The sequence below is a fragment of the Gekko japonicus genome, unplaced genomic scaffold (genome assembly GCF_001447785.1).
Source record: "Gekko japonicus isolate JY-2015 unplaced genomic scaffold, Gekko_japonicus_V1.1 scaffold1872, whole genome shotgun sequence".
NCBI classification, from domain to species: domain Eukaryota; kingdom Metazoa; phylum Chordata; class Lepidosauria; order Squamata; family Gekkonidae; genus Gekko; species Gekko japonicus.
In genome coordinates this window covers 265725-286278 of record NW_015159770.1, presented here as the reverse complement: position 1 = coordinate 286278, position 20554 = coordinate 265725, and the positions used below count along the sequence as shown (strand labels likewise).

General features: G+C 41.8%; 1 protein-coding gene across 1 annotated transcript in view; it reads right to left on the bottom strand.

Moving 5' to 3' along the window:
* Positions 1-1024: 1024 nt before the first annotated feature.
* The window catches only part of LOC107106428 (leucine-rich repeat-containing protein 16A-like), a 232552-nt gene continuing 213022 nt past the window's right edge, over positions 1025-20554 (bottom strand). Inside the window, 5 exon segments of the mRNA XM_015406571.1 lie at positions 1025-1677; positions 8464-8604; positions 12163-12381; positions 18010-18082; positions 20238-20554. The exon segment at positions 20238-20554 is cut by the window's right edge and continues 39 nt beyond it. Coding sequence (XP_015262057.1) covers positions 1541-1677; positions 8464-8604; positions 12163-12381; positions 18010-18082; positions 20238-20554 — 887 coding nt within the window. The 3' untranslated portion in view covers positions 1025-1540.

Genomic DNA, 20554 nt, shown 5'->3' with positions numbered 1-20554 from the left:
AGGTCATCCTCCCCTTCCCTTTTTCAGCAATGGAAAAGTTGGTTGGATCCAGCCCCTCTGTCTTTATATGGAGGGGCTTCCCCCTCACTCATGGGGGGGGGTCACTAGATTTAAAAGTGATAGGAGCAAATTCGAGGTTTATCAATTAAACGAAACTTGATGGAAATAACCTTTAAAATGACATGTTTAGTGATTAGTTGACTACTATGTCATTTTACAATAGAAGAAATCCTGAGACCGAACTTCTTCATACCTAAGGGAAAAGAGTTGGACAGGTATTAACACTTTTTTAAGGAATCTGGAAATAGCCTTTAAGGGATGATTGAAATGACACTCATCAGAATCCACTCTTGGACATACTTTACAGAAAGGCCCATCTGTTGTGTCCAAGATACATATGCACAACGTATTCTGAGAGGTCATACAAAAGCAGCAATGAAACTGCTTCAAAAGCAGGTCTGAAACAGTATTTTTTTTGGGTATAATAATATTTCCGAAAATGAACTGAAATCATTTTAAAGCTAACAGGTTTAGTACATCTGATCCCTTCCTGAAGGCCCCGTGTACGAAGCTGTTAAAAGACTTAGAAGTATTCAAAGCAGTTATTAAATATACTTTAAAAATTAAGAGATTTCTATTCCAGTTGTAAGATCATTTTTATTGGTACAAATAAACATTATGAATAAATTTCTTCAACCAGTTTTGTAAGTAGATGTCTGTGAGATATGCACATTAAAAAAGGGGAAATTGCTTTTACAGATGACAAACTACTTTTCTTTTTAAAGAATGTGTTAAAAGTTATAGAGAACATAGCCAGAATCCAAGGCAGTTTCTAGAAAATACCAATAGTAATAAAAGTGTCATTATCCTCATTCCAGTCAACAACAAACATGTACTACAGATGTGGAAGCATAACGAGATAATAGTAATTCAGTTGTTTGTTGTGCTTTGAACAGTACACAAATGTAAGAGATTGTGTTCTTATATACAGTACAACAAACAGGAAAAAGTCTTCCAAGGAGAATGTAAAAACCATATCCAAGCATCTAATATATATTATTTATACAAATTCTTTTTATTAGTGTGCTCTGTTGATATAACTATAATTACAATGTGCAATTGCATTCAGTAAGAATATATTTATAAAGTAAGTTGCGTGCAAGTTTGACACATTTACATGAAGCGGTACAACACTTTGCCTGCTGTACAATGTGGGCTAGTGTAAGAAAAGTGCCCAGTTCATTTGCTTGGTTTTCCTTCAAAGCCCAAACACAAGGCATTATTTTTGTAGCTGCTTCAGAGAAATTCAAGTAGAAACATGAAATAGTTGCTGGCTTTAGCAAAGGCTTGAAAGGGAATGACTGGAATCAACGAGGTCAGAAAAAATAAGAACCAAAATCCATTAACTCTGGTTGCACCTCTATAGAAAACAGCTGATTGAAAAGAGTAACCAATAGCTGTACCCTTATTGTTACAAAAACACACACACCAAAAAACCCAAAACAAAAACCCTTGCACTGCCGAGCACATAACAAAGCAACTAAACAAAAATAAAATTTTTATCTGCTTCTTCTCCGGAATCACTGGATTTGCTTCCTTGCTGGCCGTCTTCACTTAAAGATCTCTGTTTTTGCTCTTGGGACTCGTAAGTCTGATGCCCAGGGCTTCTCTTTGGACCTGCACCAGAACACAGAATATGCTGAATCAGGAAAAGCTCATACATCACTAGAACAATTCACGCACTCTCTGCAGATGTGGTATACACTGGTATAACTCCATACTTTTGGTTATTTCCACTCCAGATTTTACTGAACACTCATCTTGAACAGAAAGATCTGCACAGGTGTATGTCTTGCATGTGGAATACTAGTTGATTGAAGCAGGAAGGTACATCTGATCCAAATTCAGAATGGACTTGTGTATGACACTATGTTGTAGATAATGGTTTGCTTTTTGGACGAGGGGCTGTGGCTCAGTGGCTCATCTGCTTGGCATACAGAAGGCCCCACAGTTCATTCTCTGGCACCCGCAGTTAAAGCATCTAGTAGCAGGTGATGGGAGGACCTCCCCCTGATACCCTGAAAAGCCACTGCCAGTTTGAGTAGACAATACTGACTGTGGTGGACCAAGGGTCTGACTCAGCATACGGCAGCTTCATGGAAGGTTGGTGCAGGCAGCTATTCTAGAGTGGTGGTGACGACAAAGAGGTGACAGGTGCTGTCAAAGCAGTCTGAATTGTGTTAGGTGCTGAGCACAGGGTCCCAGTCCGGCAGCACAAACTCACACCTAAGAACCAAGTTGACAAAAGATTCAGAAAGGGATCTATGCCTAGCCTGCAGCAGTTCATTTGTGGAAATCTACTAAACAAAACAGACAGTAGAAAGACAACTGATAATTTGAAACACTAACAACGAACAAGAACTAGCTCATACTACAAACACAATATAAGCTATTATACTAGGTAAGCATATAAATTTGCTCTCTGAGCATAGGAACAATAGTGTGTAATGTCTTGGGCACTGTGGAAAGGTGGGATATAAGTACTGACAACAAGCAACAAGCTATTCATGCTGTCACCTACAAGGATGGATGGAATGATTTTGACGTTTACTGCAATTCTCTTACGCCGGCCAAAGGAAACTTGGCTCAGTCAGAATGCCAAACTATGGTTTAATTTGGTTTGGCTCTAATGTGAATGAGCCTGGAATAAAATAAAACCAGGAAAGGAAGGGATCAGGGTGCATGAGGCAAGGAAAAAAGGGATAGGAAAAAGCCTCATTTGCATCATGCAAAATGCATGGCTCGGGGTTGCAGGTGAACTATTAAACCCCACATACAAAGGCTACATTTTTGAACACTACAGATGAAAGAACTCCATTTTTGGCAGCTGAGCTCATCACCATGCTTTTCATTATGCAGCAGTGAGCATTCACAAAAAATGGGGGAATTCGCTCTGTTTATTATTAATATGAGGACATTCACTGGAAAACTAAAAAAAAAAAACAAAGAAAAAGAGAGGGGGGGGGGGGGGGGTGGAGACACGTTGTGAAAATCTATGATTATTTCTTTTTTTAACAAAAAACAAGAATTTAGACATTTGACTGCTGAGCTGAAACACGCATTAATTGGGCTCTGCAAGGCCCATTTATATCCGTACTGAATAGCTGAAATAGCAAACAATTTTTGCTGCCAGGGCTTTTGTTCAGCACAGCATTTTAAAAGCTCCAGGGATGAGAAGCAGTTCCTGCCACATAAAAACTGAGGAAGTTATTAGAAAAAAGAACTTTTCATGTCAATACATTTGTTACTCATCCAAACCACTACTTTGAAAGAAATAATATAAAATCCCCTTTCCTCTTTTAGACTTCAGTTTCCCTTCCATGATCTGTTATAGCCCAACAAAGAAGGTGCAAACAAAACCTCAGCTGTGAATCTTTAAAGTTACTAGTCTGTGATTTTGGTAATCATGTTTCAAAAAAACATATAATTCTTATTGAACTGGTTTTATATGTTTACCTTGACTTCCAGAAAGCTTTTGATAAAGTTCCTCATCAAAGGCTCCTAAGTAAGCTCAATAGTCATGGGATAAGAGGACAAGTTCTCTTGTGGATCAAAAACTGGCTAATTAATAGGAAACAGAGAGTATAAATGGGCAATTTTCACAGTGGAGGGTGGTAAGCGGTGGGGTACTGCAGGGATCAGTACTGGGTCCGATGCTTTTTAACTTGTTTATTAATGATCTGGAGTTGGGAGTAAGCAGTGAAGTGGCTAAATTTGCGGATGACACTAAATTGTTCAGGGTGGTGAGAACCAGGGAGGATTGTGAGGCACTCCAAAAGGATCTGTCGAGGATGGGCAAGAGTGAGCATCAATGTGGCAAATGGGGTTCAATGTGGCCAAGTGCAAAACAATGCACATTGGGGTCAAAAATCCTAACTATAAATACACATTGATGGGGTCCAAACTGGCAGAGAGTGACCAAGACAGAGATCTTGGAGTCATAGTAGATAACTCACTGAAAATGTTGAGACAGTGTGCAATTGCAATAAAAAAGGCCAATGCTATGCTGGGGATTATTAGGAAGGGAACTGAAAACAAATCAACCAGTATCATAATGCCCCTGTATAAACTGATGCTGCAACATCATTTGGAATACTGTGTGCAATTCTGGTCACCACACCTCAGAAAGGATATTATAGCATTGGAAAAAGTACAGAAAAGTGCAACTAGAATGATAAAAGGGTTGGAACACTTTTCCTATGAAGAAAGGTTAAAGCGCTTGAGGCTCTTTAGTTTGGAGAAATGATGACTGAGGGGTGACATGATAGAAGTTTACAAGATTATGCATGGAATAGGGCAGATAGAGAAAGAAGAAGTACTTTTCTCCCTTTCTCATAATACAAGAACTCGTGCCGAGCAGTCGGGTTAGAATGGATAAAAGGAAGTACAAGAAGAAGAGATTGGATTTATACCCCGCCCTTCACTACCCAAAGGTGTCTCGGAGCAGTTTACAAACTCCTTTCCTTACCCCTCCCCACAACAGACACCCTGTGAGGTAGGTGGGGCTGAGAGAGCTCTTGACAGAATCTGCTCTTTTTCAAGGACAGCTCTTATCAGAACTATGGGTTGCCCAAGGTCATCCAGCCAGGTGCAAGTGGAGGAGTGGGGAATCAAACCCGGTTCTTCCAGATTAGAGTCCGCGCACTTAACCACTACACCAAACTGTCTCTCTTCACCCAAAGAGTGATTAACACATGGAATTCACTGCCACAGGAGGTGGCGGCGGCTACAAGCATGGATGGCTTCAAGATGGAATTGGATAAACATATGGAGCAGAGGTCCATCAGTGGCTATTAGCCACAAGGTATAGATAGGGGCTCTGGGGCAAGTGATGCTCTGTATTCTTGGTACGGTGGGGGGGGGCAGTGGGAGGGCTTCTATTGTCCTGGCCCCACTGCTGGACCTCCGGATGACACCTGGTATTTTTGGCCACTGTGTGACAAAATGTTGGTCTGGATGGGCCATTGGCCTGATCCAACATTGGCTTCTCTTATGTTCTTAGGTATTTAGACATTTTTAAAGCACCCACCATTTATAGATGCTTTAGTCCTCAAACACATGTTTTAAATCAAACATTAACATGGTTTACTCAATACATTTTCTAATGAATTAAAGCAACATTTCAGGAAGCAACATAGAGTTTACTAGAATTACTGGATGGTTGTTCTTTAACCATATATCTAAGAAAGGAAAGCACTAACCAAAAATATTTATTAAGTTCTTTAAACCTTTCGGAAGTGATGTATTGAAACTGACACTAATGAAGTTCAAGCACACATTGTAAATACTGTATTTAATTTTCCAAGTACAGCTCTTAGAAAAGTCAGGTGCTTAATTACTAGCCATAATCAAACCATCTAACCATTACACTGGGAAACACTTTACAATTGTCTCAACATCCTGAGTTCAGTACAGGGAACTGGCAACCATGAAGATTCTAGAGAATGTGACAACTGTTAAGATAATGGATTCGATCCAAAAACTGCAAGCAGAATGCCACTCAATAAAAATATTGTTACCGTCTTTAGACTGCAGGCCCTTGAGACTCTTGTGGGACCTTCAGGAACAGCCTAGGGGCTTCCACCTTTTGCTCATGAAACTCTAGTCTGGATGCAGCCCTAGGTTTGTTAGAGAATCAAATCCTGCTGCAGAAGTAAGTTTCTTTTCTACCAGAGGCAAAGTGTTCGATAACAAAGATATTTGATACTTTCATTGTGGATTTTCCAGTTGCCACACAACAGACAACAGTATGGAAGGCCAGATGTCTGTAAGGAAGTATGGAAGGCCAGACACAAAGATCAAATGGCATATGGTGAGGGACACACATCCAATAGACTGAATCCCAGATCCTTTTCCCCTCACAAAGCTCTGAATTAAATGTTATAAACTATTACAAGGAAGGGAAACATAACCTACACAGATTGGGAGCACCTTGTAATGAATGTGACTGCTACAGTCAAGCTGAGGATTTCAAAGATTCCTTCTTTCTTTGGGTTTGTCAAAAGAAAAGGCAACAAGGGAGCGTTCATGCAACTTAAATTCAATGTAATATGGCTTACAACTATCTAGTTTAGGATAGTATGAATACAAAAGGAGAACAGACTGAAGAAAGGATTGACTCATTTCAAATGGCCTGGACTTTTCTGCATCATCCATATAGATGACTGTACTAGGCTAGACATGTCCTGAATTTAGAAACTCAAGAGACTCACCCCCTCCCCCACACTTATGCAGTAAATAATTTGGAGTTAAGCACTTCCAATTCTGAAATCTGAATAAGCTAATCAGCAACATACTTAGATCTGTATCATAAAATGTATCATGAAAATGTGGTTCTACATATGCTCGATTTTTTTACAATAGCATAGTGATATAGATAAGAAAATAAACTATAATGCATCGTTAGGTTATTGCATGAGCTTTATTATTGTTTGCCAAACAAATTTAGGCTATGACTTAAAAGTGTAATGATTAATCAGCTGGTGCACTCGTCCCTATGCAGATATGTAGAAGTAAAATTTGGAATAAACAAAACACTGTGATTGTGAAAGCCAGTACTGCCTTAACATTTCTGAGAACAACAGTAGTATAAATAGTATAATTAACAATGGTGTCTTTGATCATCTTCTACTTGTGATGCTCATACCCCAAATACCTATCATAACATGGAAATTTTCTATTGGTGTTTCCTGTGCGTAGCCTTTCCTCTTTTTACTATAATTCTGGCTTTCCCCATGTGAACACAAAATAAAACAGCCTAAATCAATACAAACAAAATGGACATCATGCATTAGTGGAAGAGTGGCTGAAACATCGTGTACACTGTGTGACAGACAGAAGGCTGTCCCGCCACTCATTTAAGCCTAAGGGGGTGCTACTCCAGCATTCAATCACCTTTGAGAAGGGAGATGGAATGCTAGAGGGAAACACAACAGGAGATGAGCCCATTTCTGCCTCAGGGAGAGAGCAGTGAGGGCTCAGGTCTGGCTCAGGAAAAGAGCAGACAGAGTGAAGGGCAGCTCTGCTCTGCCTGGTAGTCTGGGAGACTGGTCTGGCTCTGTTTCTGAGAGAGAACAGAGTACCCACTGGTTAGGCCTGTCTCTGGCAATGATCAGACCTTGTGCCATTGAGCTTGACTCTTGGGAAGGGGCAAGCTGGTGTGGGTGGGATCCTGTGCTATGCTCCCTCTAAGCTGTGGAGCCCTGTGAGCAGAAATTCTACTTTGTGAGCTACTGGCATTAAAGTTGTGAGTGAGCGATTTGGCTGCTGCATGCATTAGTTTGCTCTGGAGCCCTCCTTCCTGAGCTGAGACAAAAATGCATGAGCTGGTGGCTAAAAAACTGTGAGCTAGCTCACACTAACTCAGCTTAGAGGGAACACTGATGCTGTGCATGTGTTAGGATCCAGCTTAGTGGCAAATCAGTAAAAGCCTGTGTACGCTTGAAAGTACTAAAGAAAATTGAAACTATTCTCTAAATTAATGTGCCTCAACCAGGTTTCTCTTTTGTTTATCTGGAGTCCTGTGCTGCTGACTGTTCCTAGGAAACTAATCTGTAAATAAACAGATCTTCTTTGCAGTTAATATACCACAAAACTTACCTCACAGCAGCGAACCCTAAGCCTGTACACTTGCTACCTTTAGAACACCTGATAATTGAGGGGAAGGTTTATTGTTTAAATTAACCTGGTTCCCCCCATATCATAGGAGGTTGTGTGGGTCTCCTCAGTTGATAGAAACAATCTGTCACACACTGTAGTAAAATTCTGACATCATTAATTGCTCTAACAATTATTGGGAAAAGCAGATGATGTCCTCTAAGGGCAACTTTACGCTCACTGGGTAAGGAGTATACCACACCATGACATTCATCAGGGAAACACAATTGGCTGCCACAAACAATGTTTCTTTCTCCACAGTGTACACAATGTCCCTGAGCAACTCCATGCTGCTCCACTGAGACCATTCCGCACTTTGCTTTCCTGTCAGCAGATGGAGCACTAGAGAGACTTCTGACTGGTACTTGGCACCCATTTCTAGCAGTCATCTTTGGTCACTCAAGTGAGGACCAAGGAGATAAGTGGGTAGGCAATGTGGATTTGAGAGTGAGACGGAATGGTATGATGGAGAATGTCACAGAACAGATAAAAGGCTGTTGTAACTAGGACCATGAACCAGCAATGGAAGCAATCCCTGTGGAAGTAGATACAAAGTCGGATAATGCTTGTTTATGCATATATGTAATCATACACATTTATCCCAGACTCTGAAAGCAATGACAGTAAAGACAATGGCCAGTTTCCAATAAGTGAACACCTTGACACTCACAGCAAAAAGAAAAAAAAAGGGTGGGGAAAGGGTGGGTAGAGTGGGGAACAAACAAACAAAGGATTCAACATGTTTACCTTCCTGTGAAAGAGATCTAATAGCAGGCTGGGGGCTGCTTCGCCCATCTTTTTCTTTATCAGAAGGAACTCTCTTCAAAACAGGTGGAAGCAGAGCTATTTTAGGGGAACCTGGACCAGGTGGAGACTCTGGAATATCCTCTGGGGAAACATCATATACATAGGAATTAATTTAAATGCCAAATGTACGCTTTCCATGAAAATCACTGAGATGTACCATTTAACCCAATGTACTGCTCAAAAAAAGGAAAGGGAACATGCAGCAACACACTTATTAACAGCTACAATTTTATAGCCTAGATACAAAAATACCCAGAGGAAAAAAAACTAACACAAAGAAAGCAGAATGCCGTTCTATTAACATGATGTTTAAAAGTACTAGCATGCAATTAAAACCTAGACATAAATTTCTCAGGGCTATTTTAACAGGCTTAAACTTGAGCTCAGAGGTGGTTTCTTTTATCTGCAATGGCAGCTAACAAAATTCAAGGCAAAGCTGTGTATGACCAGGCAGGACATTGTTCTAACATCACAGTTTAATGTTTTATGGGAAGGAAATTCAAACTTTATTGCTCTTTTCTCATAATTTTTTTAATGTTTTGGGGCTTGCTCAGTTTTTATAATTTTTAATTCTATATGGTATTTGTATTTTTCATTTGTATGAGCAATTAAGACAAATACCAGCTTGGATCCAGTGATATGCAAGTGGAAACATAACTGAATTACGTGTGGCTCTGCTTGTACAAGATGAAGAAGAGGAGATTGGATTTATACTCTGCCCTTCACTACCGCAAGGAGTCTTGGAGCAGTTTACAATCTCCTTCCCCTTCCCCTACCCACACCCTGTGAGGTAGGTGGGGCTGAGAGAGCTCTTTTGAGGACAGCCCTGAGAGAACTTGTGGCTGACCCAAGGTCACACCAGCAGCTGCATGTGGAAGAGTGGGGGATCAAACCCAGTTCTCCCAGATTAGGGTCCATGCTCCTAACCACTACACCAAACTGGCTCTCTGATCTTCTGCAAACACCTAGTGTTTTCCTTTCTATGTATTATAATGTCCAGATACTGACTGCACAAGACCTTGCACATTGCAGAAATGCAAGCAGAGATACAATAAAATCTGACTTAAACACAAGTGGCTACTGTGGTCTCTCTGGTATTTCTCCTTGTTCAAGAACTCTAGCGTGAGCAGAAATTTTGTGCTGGATCCAACCCATCCTGGTACATACTCCTCATCCTCAGTAGCTGCAGACAAAATCATGCAAGCTGCAAGCTGTTCTCTATCACTGATATTTATTAACAGAAGCCCAATCACTTGTTCATTGGGGGAAAAGTGACGATGGCAAAGAGTTGTACACCCGTAAGCGTACATGATCCTTTATACTTCTCAAGCCCTGGAGTTCAAAACAAGGGGCAATGATCTCCAGAGTGCACGTTAAATACCCGGCCCAGCTGTTCCCAAGTCCCCCAACCTCTTTTGTGCTGCAAGAATAGAGAGAAGAGAGTGCACATGTCCTAGAGCTCTCTGTGCCTGACACTCGTGCTCAGCAGAAAAGAAGTGGAGAGGAGGTTAAAGCTGTGGCAACGAGTGCTGTATGATGATGAATTCAGTGCCTGACACTCATGTCAAATGAGCCCTTGGCATCAATGCACCTGGCATGCTGCTTTTAGTCTGGGGCTCTTCTCCCACTCCCATCTTGGAAGAAGCAGCGGTAATGCTTGGCTCTTCCGTTGGTGCATCAGAAGTGCATTTTGACTACGAGACGCTAATCAACTTACTTTGTCTGCTAAGGGGCAGTAATTGGGGAAGTAAGGCTGGAGGGTAGTCTTTGGAATCCTAGAGTTTAACATGTTTATAAAGATGTGCACATAGAACTAGACCACGCAAACAGTTTTGCTCATAGTTGAAACTTAATGTTTAGGGGACTTCATATGTATGTGTTATTTCCTAACTGAGCTGTCACTTCCCCCCTCTATATTTATGTGTACTTTTAAGTAAAAGAATAAAAACAATTAATTAAAAAAGAGGGGACAAAAAGAAGAAGTGCATTTTGCATTCAATTAGATAATATTCCTAATGTTTTTGTAACAGTTTTGCATACATTTAACATAAAACCTTGAAAAGAAGTATTGCATGGGTGATCTCCCAATATAATGCTCTTCATTTTCCTTCCATTATAGTATATAGCTTCTCCAAGAGGAAGAAACCATAGCGCAGCATTGTGTGCCCTCAGCTGAGAGAGTCAGCAGCTGCTCCCACTCCGAGGGCACTCTCTCAGAGAGAGTTCAGCGTTTCATGAGCAGAGGCTGCTGTGATTTCTGCATCAGTGCATGGTTCTCAAATGGAGTAACAGAGAGGCTGCAGTTGGTTACTTATAGTGCCAATTCTTACCCACCAGAGGCATATAAACTTAAGTTCCAATGGTGTTTGCTAGGCTTCACAGTGTTATACTTTATAAAAGACTGTATTCTTATGCTGTGAGACTTAATCTGAACTTTAATTTTAAAGCTTTACTAGCCAAGAGTGGTTAGGTATAGTTCTTCCAAGGTGTGCTTGCAGAACCTTATGATTTGATGTATGCAGATACCCAGATTTAGCAAAACTGCCTTAACTGGCCAACCTGCTTGCAAGTTTTGAAGAAGTTACAGAACGACTGAACAACTGTTGTGTTGCTTTGTTCTAGCAGATTTGTCTAATCATTTCAATACATAAAGAGTCACAATAAAGGGAGGAACAAACTAGAAGCTGAACAAGGTCAATAAATTAGTTTTAAAATCCTAAAGGGAGGAGGGCCAATCTAAAAACTTTGGAGTATCTTCCAAAGTTGAAGCGCTGCTATAAAAGGTAGCGTAACATTCCAAGGCAGAATGATAAAGAAAGTCAGACTATCTTTAAAAAGGCCTGAATTAGGTCTGACGAAACCTTAAAAAACTTTTAGAAGAAGCAGAAGAGATCGATTTATACCCCGCCCTTCACTGCCCAAAGGAGTTAGAGCAGCTAACAATCTCCTTTCCCTTCCCCTCCCCACCCTGTGAGGTAGGTGGGCCTGAGAGAGCTCTGACAGAACTGTGACTGATCCAAGGTCACACCAGCAGCTGCATGTGGAGGAGTGGGGAATCAAACCTGGCTCTCCCAGATTAGAGTCCACGCTCTTAACCACTACACCAAACTGGTTCTGAGCCAGTGTTCCCTCTAAGCTGAGTTAGTGTGAGCTAGCTCACAGTTTCTTAGCCTCCGGCTCACACATGTTTGTCTCAGCTCAGGAAAGATGGCTCCAGAGCAAGCTAATTCATGCAGTAGCCAAATCGCTCACCCACAACTTTAATGCCAGCAGCTCACAAAGTAGAATTTTTGCTCACAAGACTCTACAGCTTAGAGGGAACATTAATCCAGAAGTGGTGAACATATTAGTTGTTTGATCAGGCACACGCTTTTGGGTAACCTTGAGAAACTTTAGACATGACTATAATGAAATAATAATATTGGTATAAAGCATATTGATATATTTGGGAATCTTCCTCCCACCTTCTCATAACTTATCATTTCAGTACTTATTCCTGGCAGTTAAGAGATTAGTTAAACAGTAAACAGAAAAATGAGCACAAACAAAGGATCTGTTGCTCCATTTTAAAGCTTCCTTTCAGGATTTCACATATCAGCAACTATGTTTATGTTAATCTAGTCTTAAAAGGTTTCTCACCAGTCCGAGAGGCAGAACGTGGCTTTTGGGGAACTGCAGGCCTCCCGGCGAGGCTGGGCTTCGTTGACTGAAGTGGAGGCTTCGTACCAGAAGAACTTCGTGTCCTTGCCCCTGTCTCTGTCTTTGGTTCAGTTTTTGTAATTTTTTCTGAAGAAGCTGTGATGGAATCCCCTTTACTCAGGGCAAAACGGTTCTCTGGAGAAGCCTGGTGGAACTTAGCTATTGAAACAAACAAGCCAGCAATTGTTCAAATCGAGAGTACCACAGTTTTCATATAATAAGCATAGTGATAAGACCTGACCTGGATAGCCGAGACTAGTCCGAACTTGTCAGGTCCCAGAAGCTAAGCAGGGTCGGTCCTGGCTAATATTTGGATGGGAGACCACCAAGGAATACCAGGATCACAACATGGAGGCAGGTAAAGGCAAACCACCTCTGAATGTCTCTGGCCTTGAAACCCCCCGAGGGTCGCTATAAGTCAGATGTGACTTGGGGGGGGGGGGAAGCATAGTGAAAAGGCCAACTCTAAAATGAAGCATAGTGAATCTTCTGGTTTGAATTTTCAATTATAAAACAAGTGATTTTAGTTCCATAATCCCAGAGGGGTGCACAGGGAGAGTGTGTGTGAAAACTGTCAGTTTGGTGTAGTGGTTAAGAGCGCAGACTCTAATCTGGAAGAACCGAGCTTGATTCTCCACTCCTCCACATGCAGCTGCTGGTGTGACCTTGGGTCAGTCACAAGTTTTTTCAGAGCCGTTCTCTCAAGGGAAGTTCTCGAGAGAGTTCTCTCAGCCCCACCTACCTCACAGGGTGTCTGTTGTGGGAATGGGAAGGGAAAGGAATTGTAAGCTGCTCTGGGACTCTTTCGGGTAGTGATGGGCGGGGTATAAATTTAATCTCTTCTCTTCTACTTACAGCTGCTCAGTAGAAACAAATACTGCTACCTTCCCCCATCTGCTGTCTTTTGTTTTGACCAGTGTAAATTAAGACTTTGATGTGAATGATAAGAAAGCCCAGTGAGACATCCAGTGCACTTCTTATCTCTACAGTAAGCTCTAAAGAGAACTTCTGTTCCAACTCTCGTTGGTGTTTGGGACTTATCAGGACTATATTTCACTGCCTTCATTTTGTATACTGGCTTGGGTCTACTGACCATTAGCTCCTCCAGCAGGACAGAATTAGCCTGTTTGGTTTCTCAGCAGACACAGGCCAATTCTTTTAGCAAAAGGGAAAATGCATGGAATAATGACACCTGGTTCTTTTCCATGCAAGGAACATCTGATTAGTAAAATACTCTCAGTAGATATGAAGGAGGATATGCAAGTACTGAATACTCTGTCCCCTTACAAGCTGAATGTATCCTTGCCTTTCTGGCTTCTGCTCTTTGTCCTCTCTCAGAAAGTTTCTAGATGCTTGTCACTGACTGATGTTATTTTTGAATATTTTTCTTGATAAAATATTCTTAAAAAAAGAAAAGAAAGTTTCTAGAGGGACAGGATGAATGGTACTGAGGTTTAAAGGAGCAGACTTAACCAATCAGCTTTGTCTTAGTGGGAGTCTCTCAGAGGCTGTTTCTTCAGTAAGCTGAAGAACCCAATTTATTATGTTTGTGTACTTCTCTCCTTCCTCTTCTCTTGCGCAGAGTGTGACCAAAGACCTTGTCCAGAGGCAGCAGGCTACTTGCATTTGGATGGTGCAACAAACTGAAATTTGAATTAAGGCTTCTAAAATGAAGGTATCCAGTCACAGTCTGTGATGAGGGGGGAAGGCATGGAACAGCAACAGACTGGGTTTGAGTGTATGAAAAACAGAGGTTTGTTATTATTCTGAATGCAGCTGCTGTCTTCAGTGAAAGGGACTAGGAAGCCAGCCATCTAAAGGAAAGAGAGCAACAATCCGCTGTCACAATCAAGGTATCTTTGATCCACGCAATTTGACTCACCCAGTGTGGTAATCTATATTTAAAAAAATAACCAAAATGTGAATTTCAAAAAAATGGTGTGGGAGAGTACCTTGGAATTCCTTGTTGATGTTATCTCTCCCACTGAAATCAATGGAATGTATAGGTGCTTAACTCTGGTTGGATTATGTGTTTGTATGTGTGCGAGTACAATCCAATTGAGGGTCTGCATGTCAACTTGAGAACACAAGTTCTTTGAGAGAATTTATTCATAATTTTGTTTTTTAGAAACAGACTGTAAAAAGTTTTCAGAAAAGAATTTAGAAATCCTGACCTTCACTGACTATCTGGGACATTCCAAATGGACCAAAATAGGAAGCAACTGCTTACTTGATTATAGTCTATATGGTCTTCAAAAGCTGTAGAGAGACAAATAGTATTGATACCTGTAAGGATGTGGTTAACAGGCCTTGAGAAGCTTTCTTAACAGAAGTGTTCTGTTTTCCTCCAAGGCTCTTGCCAATTAAAAGTTTCCCTTTTGGCCCAGGTGGACTGGAACCCCCATCTGATGAGAAGCCAACCACAGCAGAAAGGAGAAAGAAAGGACTCTAGGAATGGACAGAGTCCAATGGTAACCACCAAGCTCTACCAAAGGACCCACCAGAACTTGGCATCAAGACTGAAATGTTCAAGTGTCAGGGAAAAGGAAATAATATTGGAAACCACCTGGAGATTTATAAACGAACTCAAATCTTCAGCAAGATCTGCTTATATATTAATACTATAATACATATATGTGTGAGATATAAAATTTATATCTCTACCTGTTAAGGGGCTTTAGCTAACCTTTATTAAGGCTTTAAACTGTTTTATAGGTTCTGCAAAAGCAGGAGAGAGAAACAAAGTTCTCCATATGTCAGATGTTAGCTTAAACTCTCTGTCTGCTAACAGGACAAGACTGAGATTTTGCCACCAATGTGCAGTGACAGCTTAAAGTAGAAAAGGCATTGTGTAACCTCATTATAAAGCACTTTATAATTATATTCCACCTGTCCAGGTGTTTACAGAAACCAAGTGTATGAAATGAATAAAAGCACAAGTATGGGCTGAAGACCCTGGCCTGGAAAAGAGCCGGAATGACAGGAGTAAGGAAACCACCAGCTGGAAGACATCAGATTACCTACACCCTGATGACTGAAAAGGGCCATTGTTTCTACCAAGAGAAAAGGGAAGACCAGAGACCATGAACAAAGACACATGTCAGCAAGGTCCAAATCATCTGTGAGTCAAAATCACACCACAAAACTTCAGGACCTGAATCTATGGCTGCCATGACAAGACTTGCCTAAAGAGAAGGTATGACTCCCCCATTCACTTCCCTCCTATCAGAGGTAAGATTTTCTTTCCATTTTCCTGTCTGACTGGGTTACCCTAGTAATGTGTTTTCTTCTTTCCTGAAGAACTTTGGCTGTCCCACCCTGCCAAAGTATAATATTTTGGCAGTTTGCTCAGGCCAGGATTTATCCTCGCATGCAAAGTCAGATGGACCCGTTGCGGCTTCAGAGGGCTTTGCGGGACCCGAGGCCCCCTGGTGGCTCATTGGATAAGCTGGTGGAGAACTGGCAAGTCCGGCTCTCTGCAGCATCGACGAGATCGCTCCCAGGCGTCCTCTCCGGGTTCGACTGAGGCGGGCCCCTTGGTATACCCAGGAGCTGCGGCTGATGAAGCGAGAACTGAGACGACTAGAGAGACGTCTTATAGAAGAGCATCTTATAGAACATTTATGAGATCCTATGAGATGGCAGCCAAGGCTGCTAAGAAGGATTTCTTACAGCTGAGATTGCATCTGCAAGCTCACGCCCGGCCCAATTATTAGTACGATTCGGTCCTTGACAGCCCAGCTGCAGGGCAGGCGAAATGATAGGAAAATGGATATTGGCTGTGAGGCATTTGCGAGTTATTTCGCAGATAAAGTCTTGATGCTCTGCCGCGACCTCCCCGCCACGATAGAGATAGTAAGTGAACTCGAGGCCCCTTGCGAGCCTTCGGTTCCGAGTTTACAGTGCTTTCACCCACTCAGCCTGGACGAAGCTGACAGATTGCTCGTTTCGGTGCGCCTAACCACATGCGACCTTGATCCGTGTCCCTCCTGGCTCATCAAGGTGGGTCATGAGGGGTTTCGAGGTGCCCTACGGGAGATTGTCAACAAGTCCCTTACTGAGGGACGATTCCCCGGAGCACTCAAGGAGGCGATGGTCCGCCCTCTCTTTAAAAAGCCATCTTTGGACCCGGCCGAATTGGCCAACTACTGGCCGGTGTCCAATTTGCCCTATTTGGGCAAACTGAGAGAGCTACATGGCTACAGGGCTTTCTGGATGACGCTTCAGTCCTGGATTCCTTCCAGTCCGGCTTTCGCCCGGGCCATGGGACGGAGACAAAATTGGTTTGTTTTGTATTCTCTGGTTTGGCATTCATTGCACTTGCAACAGTGTTCCTTGGTTAGGTCAGTTAGACTATTGCACTCTTGTTTGGCTTGGATTCTCTAGTTTGACATTGGTTGTGTTAGGATTACCACTGTGTCCCATGGTTCTGCTGGGATTCCCTGGTTCTGCATTGGGCTTATTGGTTCTGTTTGCATTGGGAGGTTTTTGGCCAGTGGTTGCTTTGCTTGCTTTTGTGGGTGTGGTCATTTTTGCCCTGGAGAAAGCATGGATTCCCCCCCCCGAAGAAACAATGGAGATGGCTGGGGGTCCCTTGTCAGGAGCCCATAGAATCACCAGCTCCACTGCAATTTTGGTGTTATTTGCTTGAAAAAGCAGCAATTCCAGCTACCTAGAAAGATCCTCCATAGGGAATAATGGACCCAAATAATATTGGAATTCCAAAAATAACAAAACACACTGTAATGATTTAATGTTTTGGTGCGTATGTTTCTTTAAATGTTTAGTGTGACTGCAGTAATGTAAGGAGAGTGATAGAGGGAGATAAGTGTGATGTGACTGGCTGATAACTGAGAGTGTGGGAGGAGAGATGTCTCTGAGGGGATTCTGTGCTCTTAAAGAAACGAGTGTGGAGAGTTGTGGAGAGAGTTTAGCCTGTGTGGCTATGAGAGAGAGAGAGAGAGAGTTCAGCCTGTGTGGCTATGAGCAAGAGAGTTTAGCCTGGGTGGCTATATGAGAGAGACATAGAGATAAGCCTGTCAGAGTTGAATTTTGGTGTATGAGAGATTGTGTGTGACACCAAGCTTCGTCAGTTATATTTTCTTTCTTCAATGACAGTTTAAAAATACCCAGAAACCTATTTTGTTCTTTTATAAATAAATCAGTATTTGTTTAAACTTATCCCAGCAATCAGAACAGTCCTTCCTCAGGGCCACGTAGTCCTCTGAAGCACCCAAACACTGGGTCATTCTACCAAAATAGAGTGATTTAGAATGTTTAATTCCTGGTGAATCTACTAAGTACTAAGGTGAATCTACTAAGTTCATTTACACAGAGTGTCTCTTAAAGGAGAAACAGTCTCCCCAGTAAGCAGGACCACCACCACCCCAATCTCAATATCAAACTGATATCTGGGACCTGAATAACCTGAAATACCAATAATTATGCCCTCACTGAAATCTGGATTTAAAAAATTCTGATTTTTTCCCCTGGTGCATACCCTTAGCAGTGAACCTTGCTTAAGGCTTGCTCCTGACTGATCAGCACTGAGGGCCTAGCCAACAGGCTTTTAAAAAAGTTAAAAAATAATGGTGCTGGGCCTACCTATCAAACTCTACATGAAACCACATTTCTTGATTTGGTGGGATTATAGTCATGTAGATTTTAGTTTCATTCCTCTAACCATTCATCTGTATTCTCAAAGATAGTGAGTTTGCAACAGTAGTTTTAAGTTAATGAGGCCTTACGTTAGAAGGCTCTCTCTGTAAAAAAGTTGGAATAACGCACCTGTATTACTTCCATCCAACCGTTCTGAGTTCACTGAGAGGTCAGCCAAGTCTCTTGCATCATTCCCAAATTTCTTTATGAAAAGAGAGTGAGTGTGAGAGAGAGAGATTTAGAATACTTTAAAATTACAGGACTCCTTTGAAAAATACAGACCACAAGTATCACTTAACATCTCATCTTACCCCTGGGGGCTCAGAGCTACAGCCAAAGCAGCATGCATATCTAATGTTTTCTTCTGCACTGTTTCAGACTACAATGTTGCCTATGGACAACTGCTGGATAGTTCTTCTTTTGGCCTCTGAATGCTCATAATTTTATTAAAAATTAGCATATTATGCCGCATTCCTTTGCCATGACAACAACACGAGGAAAAAGGTAATAATTATAATCCTATTACATTCTCTGAACTCTCACTGAAGAGGTGACTATAGTGTAGAAAGAGATTGTTGTACAACGACCAGATACCCTATGAGGCATGTGATTGTCCCAACCCAACTTTTTATTCCCACCACTGTTGCATCCCATCTTAATCAATCTCTATGTCATGTGTCCCAACACCATGATTTGCAGGGATAGACTGCGAAATTAACAGGGCCCTGGAAATAGGTCCACACCCCCTGATGTCTCTTGCAGCTTGACATTATAATCCTGCTTGGGGGGGGGGGCAGTTGCAGAGGCAGTGGCTGCTGCCTCTGTGTCCTCCTTGTGATGATGGCAGTCCAGGTGCATGTGCATTGGTGGCTCCTGTGCACTCGCCTGGAGCACCACCCTCACAATGCAATGGGAGCCAGTAGCCACTGTCTCCTCATTGGAAAGAGGGCTGTCCAGGTATGAGCAGGGAAGCTGCATCAGTGCCCTGACTGTCCTCCTTCCAAAGAAGAGGCACTGAGCCCCTCTTGGCAAGGAGTGCCCTGAACTGACTAACGTAGGGCCCTCCAGAGCACTGCCCCCCTGAAAAACATTCCAGCCAATCCATGCCTGGGGCTACACCACATCACTCTTGCTACCTCAGCAGATTCACAACCTGTTGAAGCAGACTCAAATCCATAGGAACGTTTCAATAGGATACGTCTGGTCTGAATTCTTTGATATGCTATTGTCTTGAACACTTACATTGACACCCCCACCACTTTATCAACTTTCTCCCTAAGCCCAACCTATGTTATAGAAGGACGGGAAAGACTAGGCCACAGTAATGGATCTTCTGCAACAAGGACAGAATGTGTCAGTATGAAAAAAAAGGTAAGAATGTATTTTACTGGTCACATAAATGGATATTAGACCAGCTTTGGCTGGAAACTAACCCCCCCCCCCGAACTGCATTTTACAGAATCACAGACAAAAAAACCTTTATAGCTTTTCTGTGCTTTAGCAGATTTCAAACTGCAAATATGAGAGCCAAAGAGTGCTCTTATAACTGTTGAATAAATTAGGTACTATACACAACAACAAACACAAATGATTTATCACATCACTTAATTGTAATTATGAAATTGAAACTACCTGAAAATAAAATGAATTTGTATATACTTAACTAGCAGCAAAAAAAGAAAAAAAAGAAAGAAAAATCCTCCATGGGATCTTAAATGCAATTGAGATTCATCTTATATAAACAATACCTAATTTACACTTAACAGTTTTCTGGCAAATGCAATAAACAGAAGGTTGTCCTTAATTACATCATCTAAAACACCATCTGACTTCCTCTTTCTGAAAGATTCTTGGTTTTATGTCCTTTGATGAACTAAGTCGTCTTGTTTACATTAATACGTGGTTCTTCAAACACTAGGTGGAGCAAGATCACCACTAAACATTTGCTATTTGCAATGCTGAATCCAATTCACACATTAAATTCAAAGCAAAACAAAACAAATAGTATCTGCCATCTTTTCATCTACCACACACCTGCTCATCATCTGTAACTGTAATGGGAGTGTACTAGGTCATGCATCAAGTAGTAAACTCCTTATGGTTTTGTTTTCACATTGGCTAGAGCTGAATTTAAACAGCATCTGCGCTTCAGAGCTTAGATGATGTGCTAATACACCACAGCAAACATAAGAACACAGAAAACGTAGGTCCCAAAGAGGACTTTGATGGCTAGGATGGCTAACATTGCTGGATACTATTACTGGAGGAATAGCCCACCTACAAGAAGTAACATCAAGCTGCTAGGAGCTAAGGAACTGGCTCAGTTCATCAAAATGAAAATGGAGCATTCCCTTCACCTTTTGTGCTGATGCAGCTCTTCGTTCTTGTTTGGCTTTCATTTCTGCTAGAAGTCCACTGCCCATCACTTGCACCCCGTATCTACGTCCTCCTTGAGGACTGCCTTTGCTGTCACTCTTCTCAGATTTTGCAGCATCCTCCAAAGAAACCTCTTCTACAGAATCCGGTGTTTTCAGTTCCTCCGTTTTTTCAGTGCTACCGTTGTGCTCCACTGACTTGGTTTCTTTCTTTACAGAATCTGCTGTCGTGGGGCCCTTGACAACCCCTTTGGGCGTCAAAGGCTCTTCTGACACCGTTACAGTCTGAGGACGTTCAG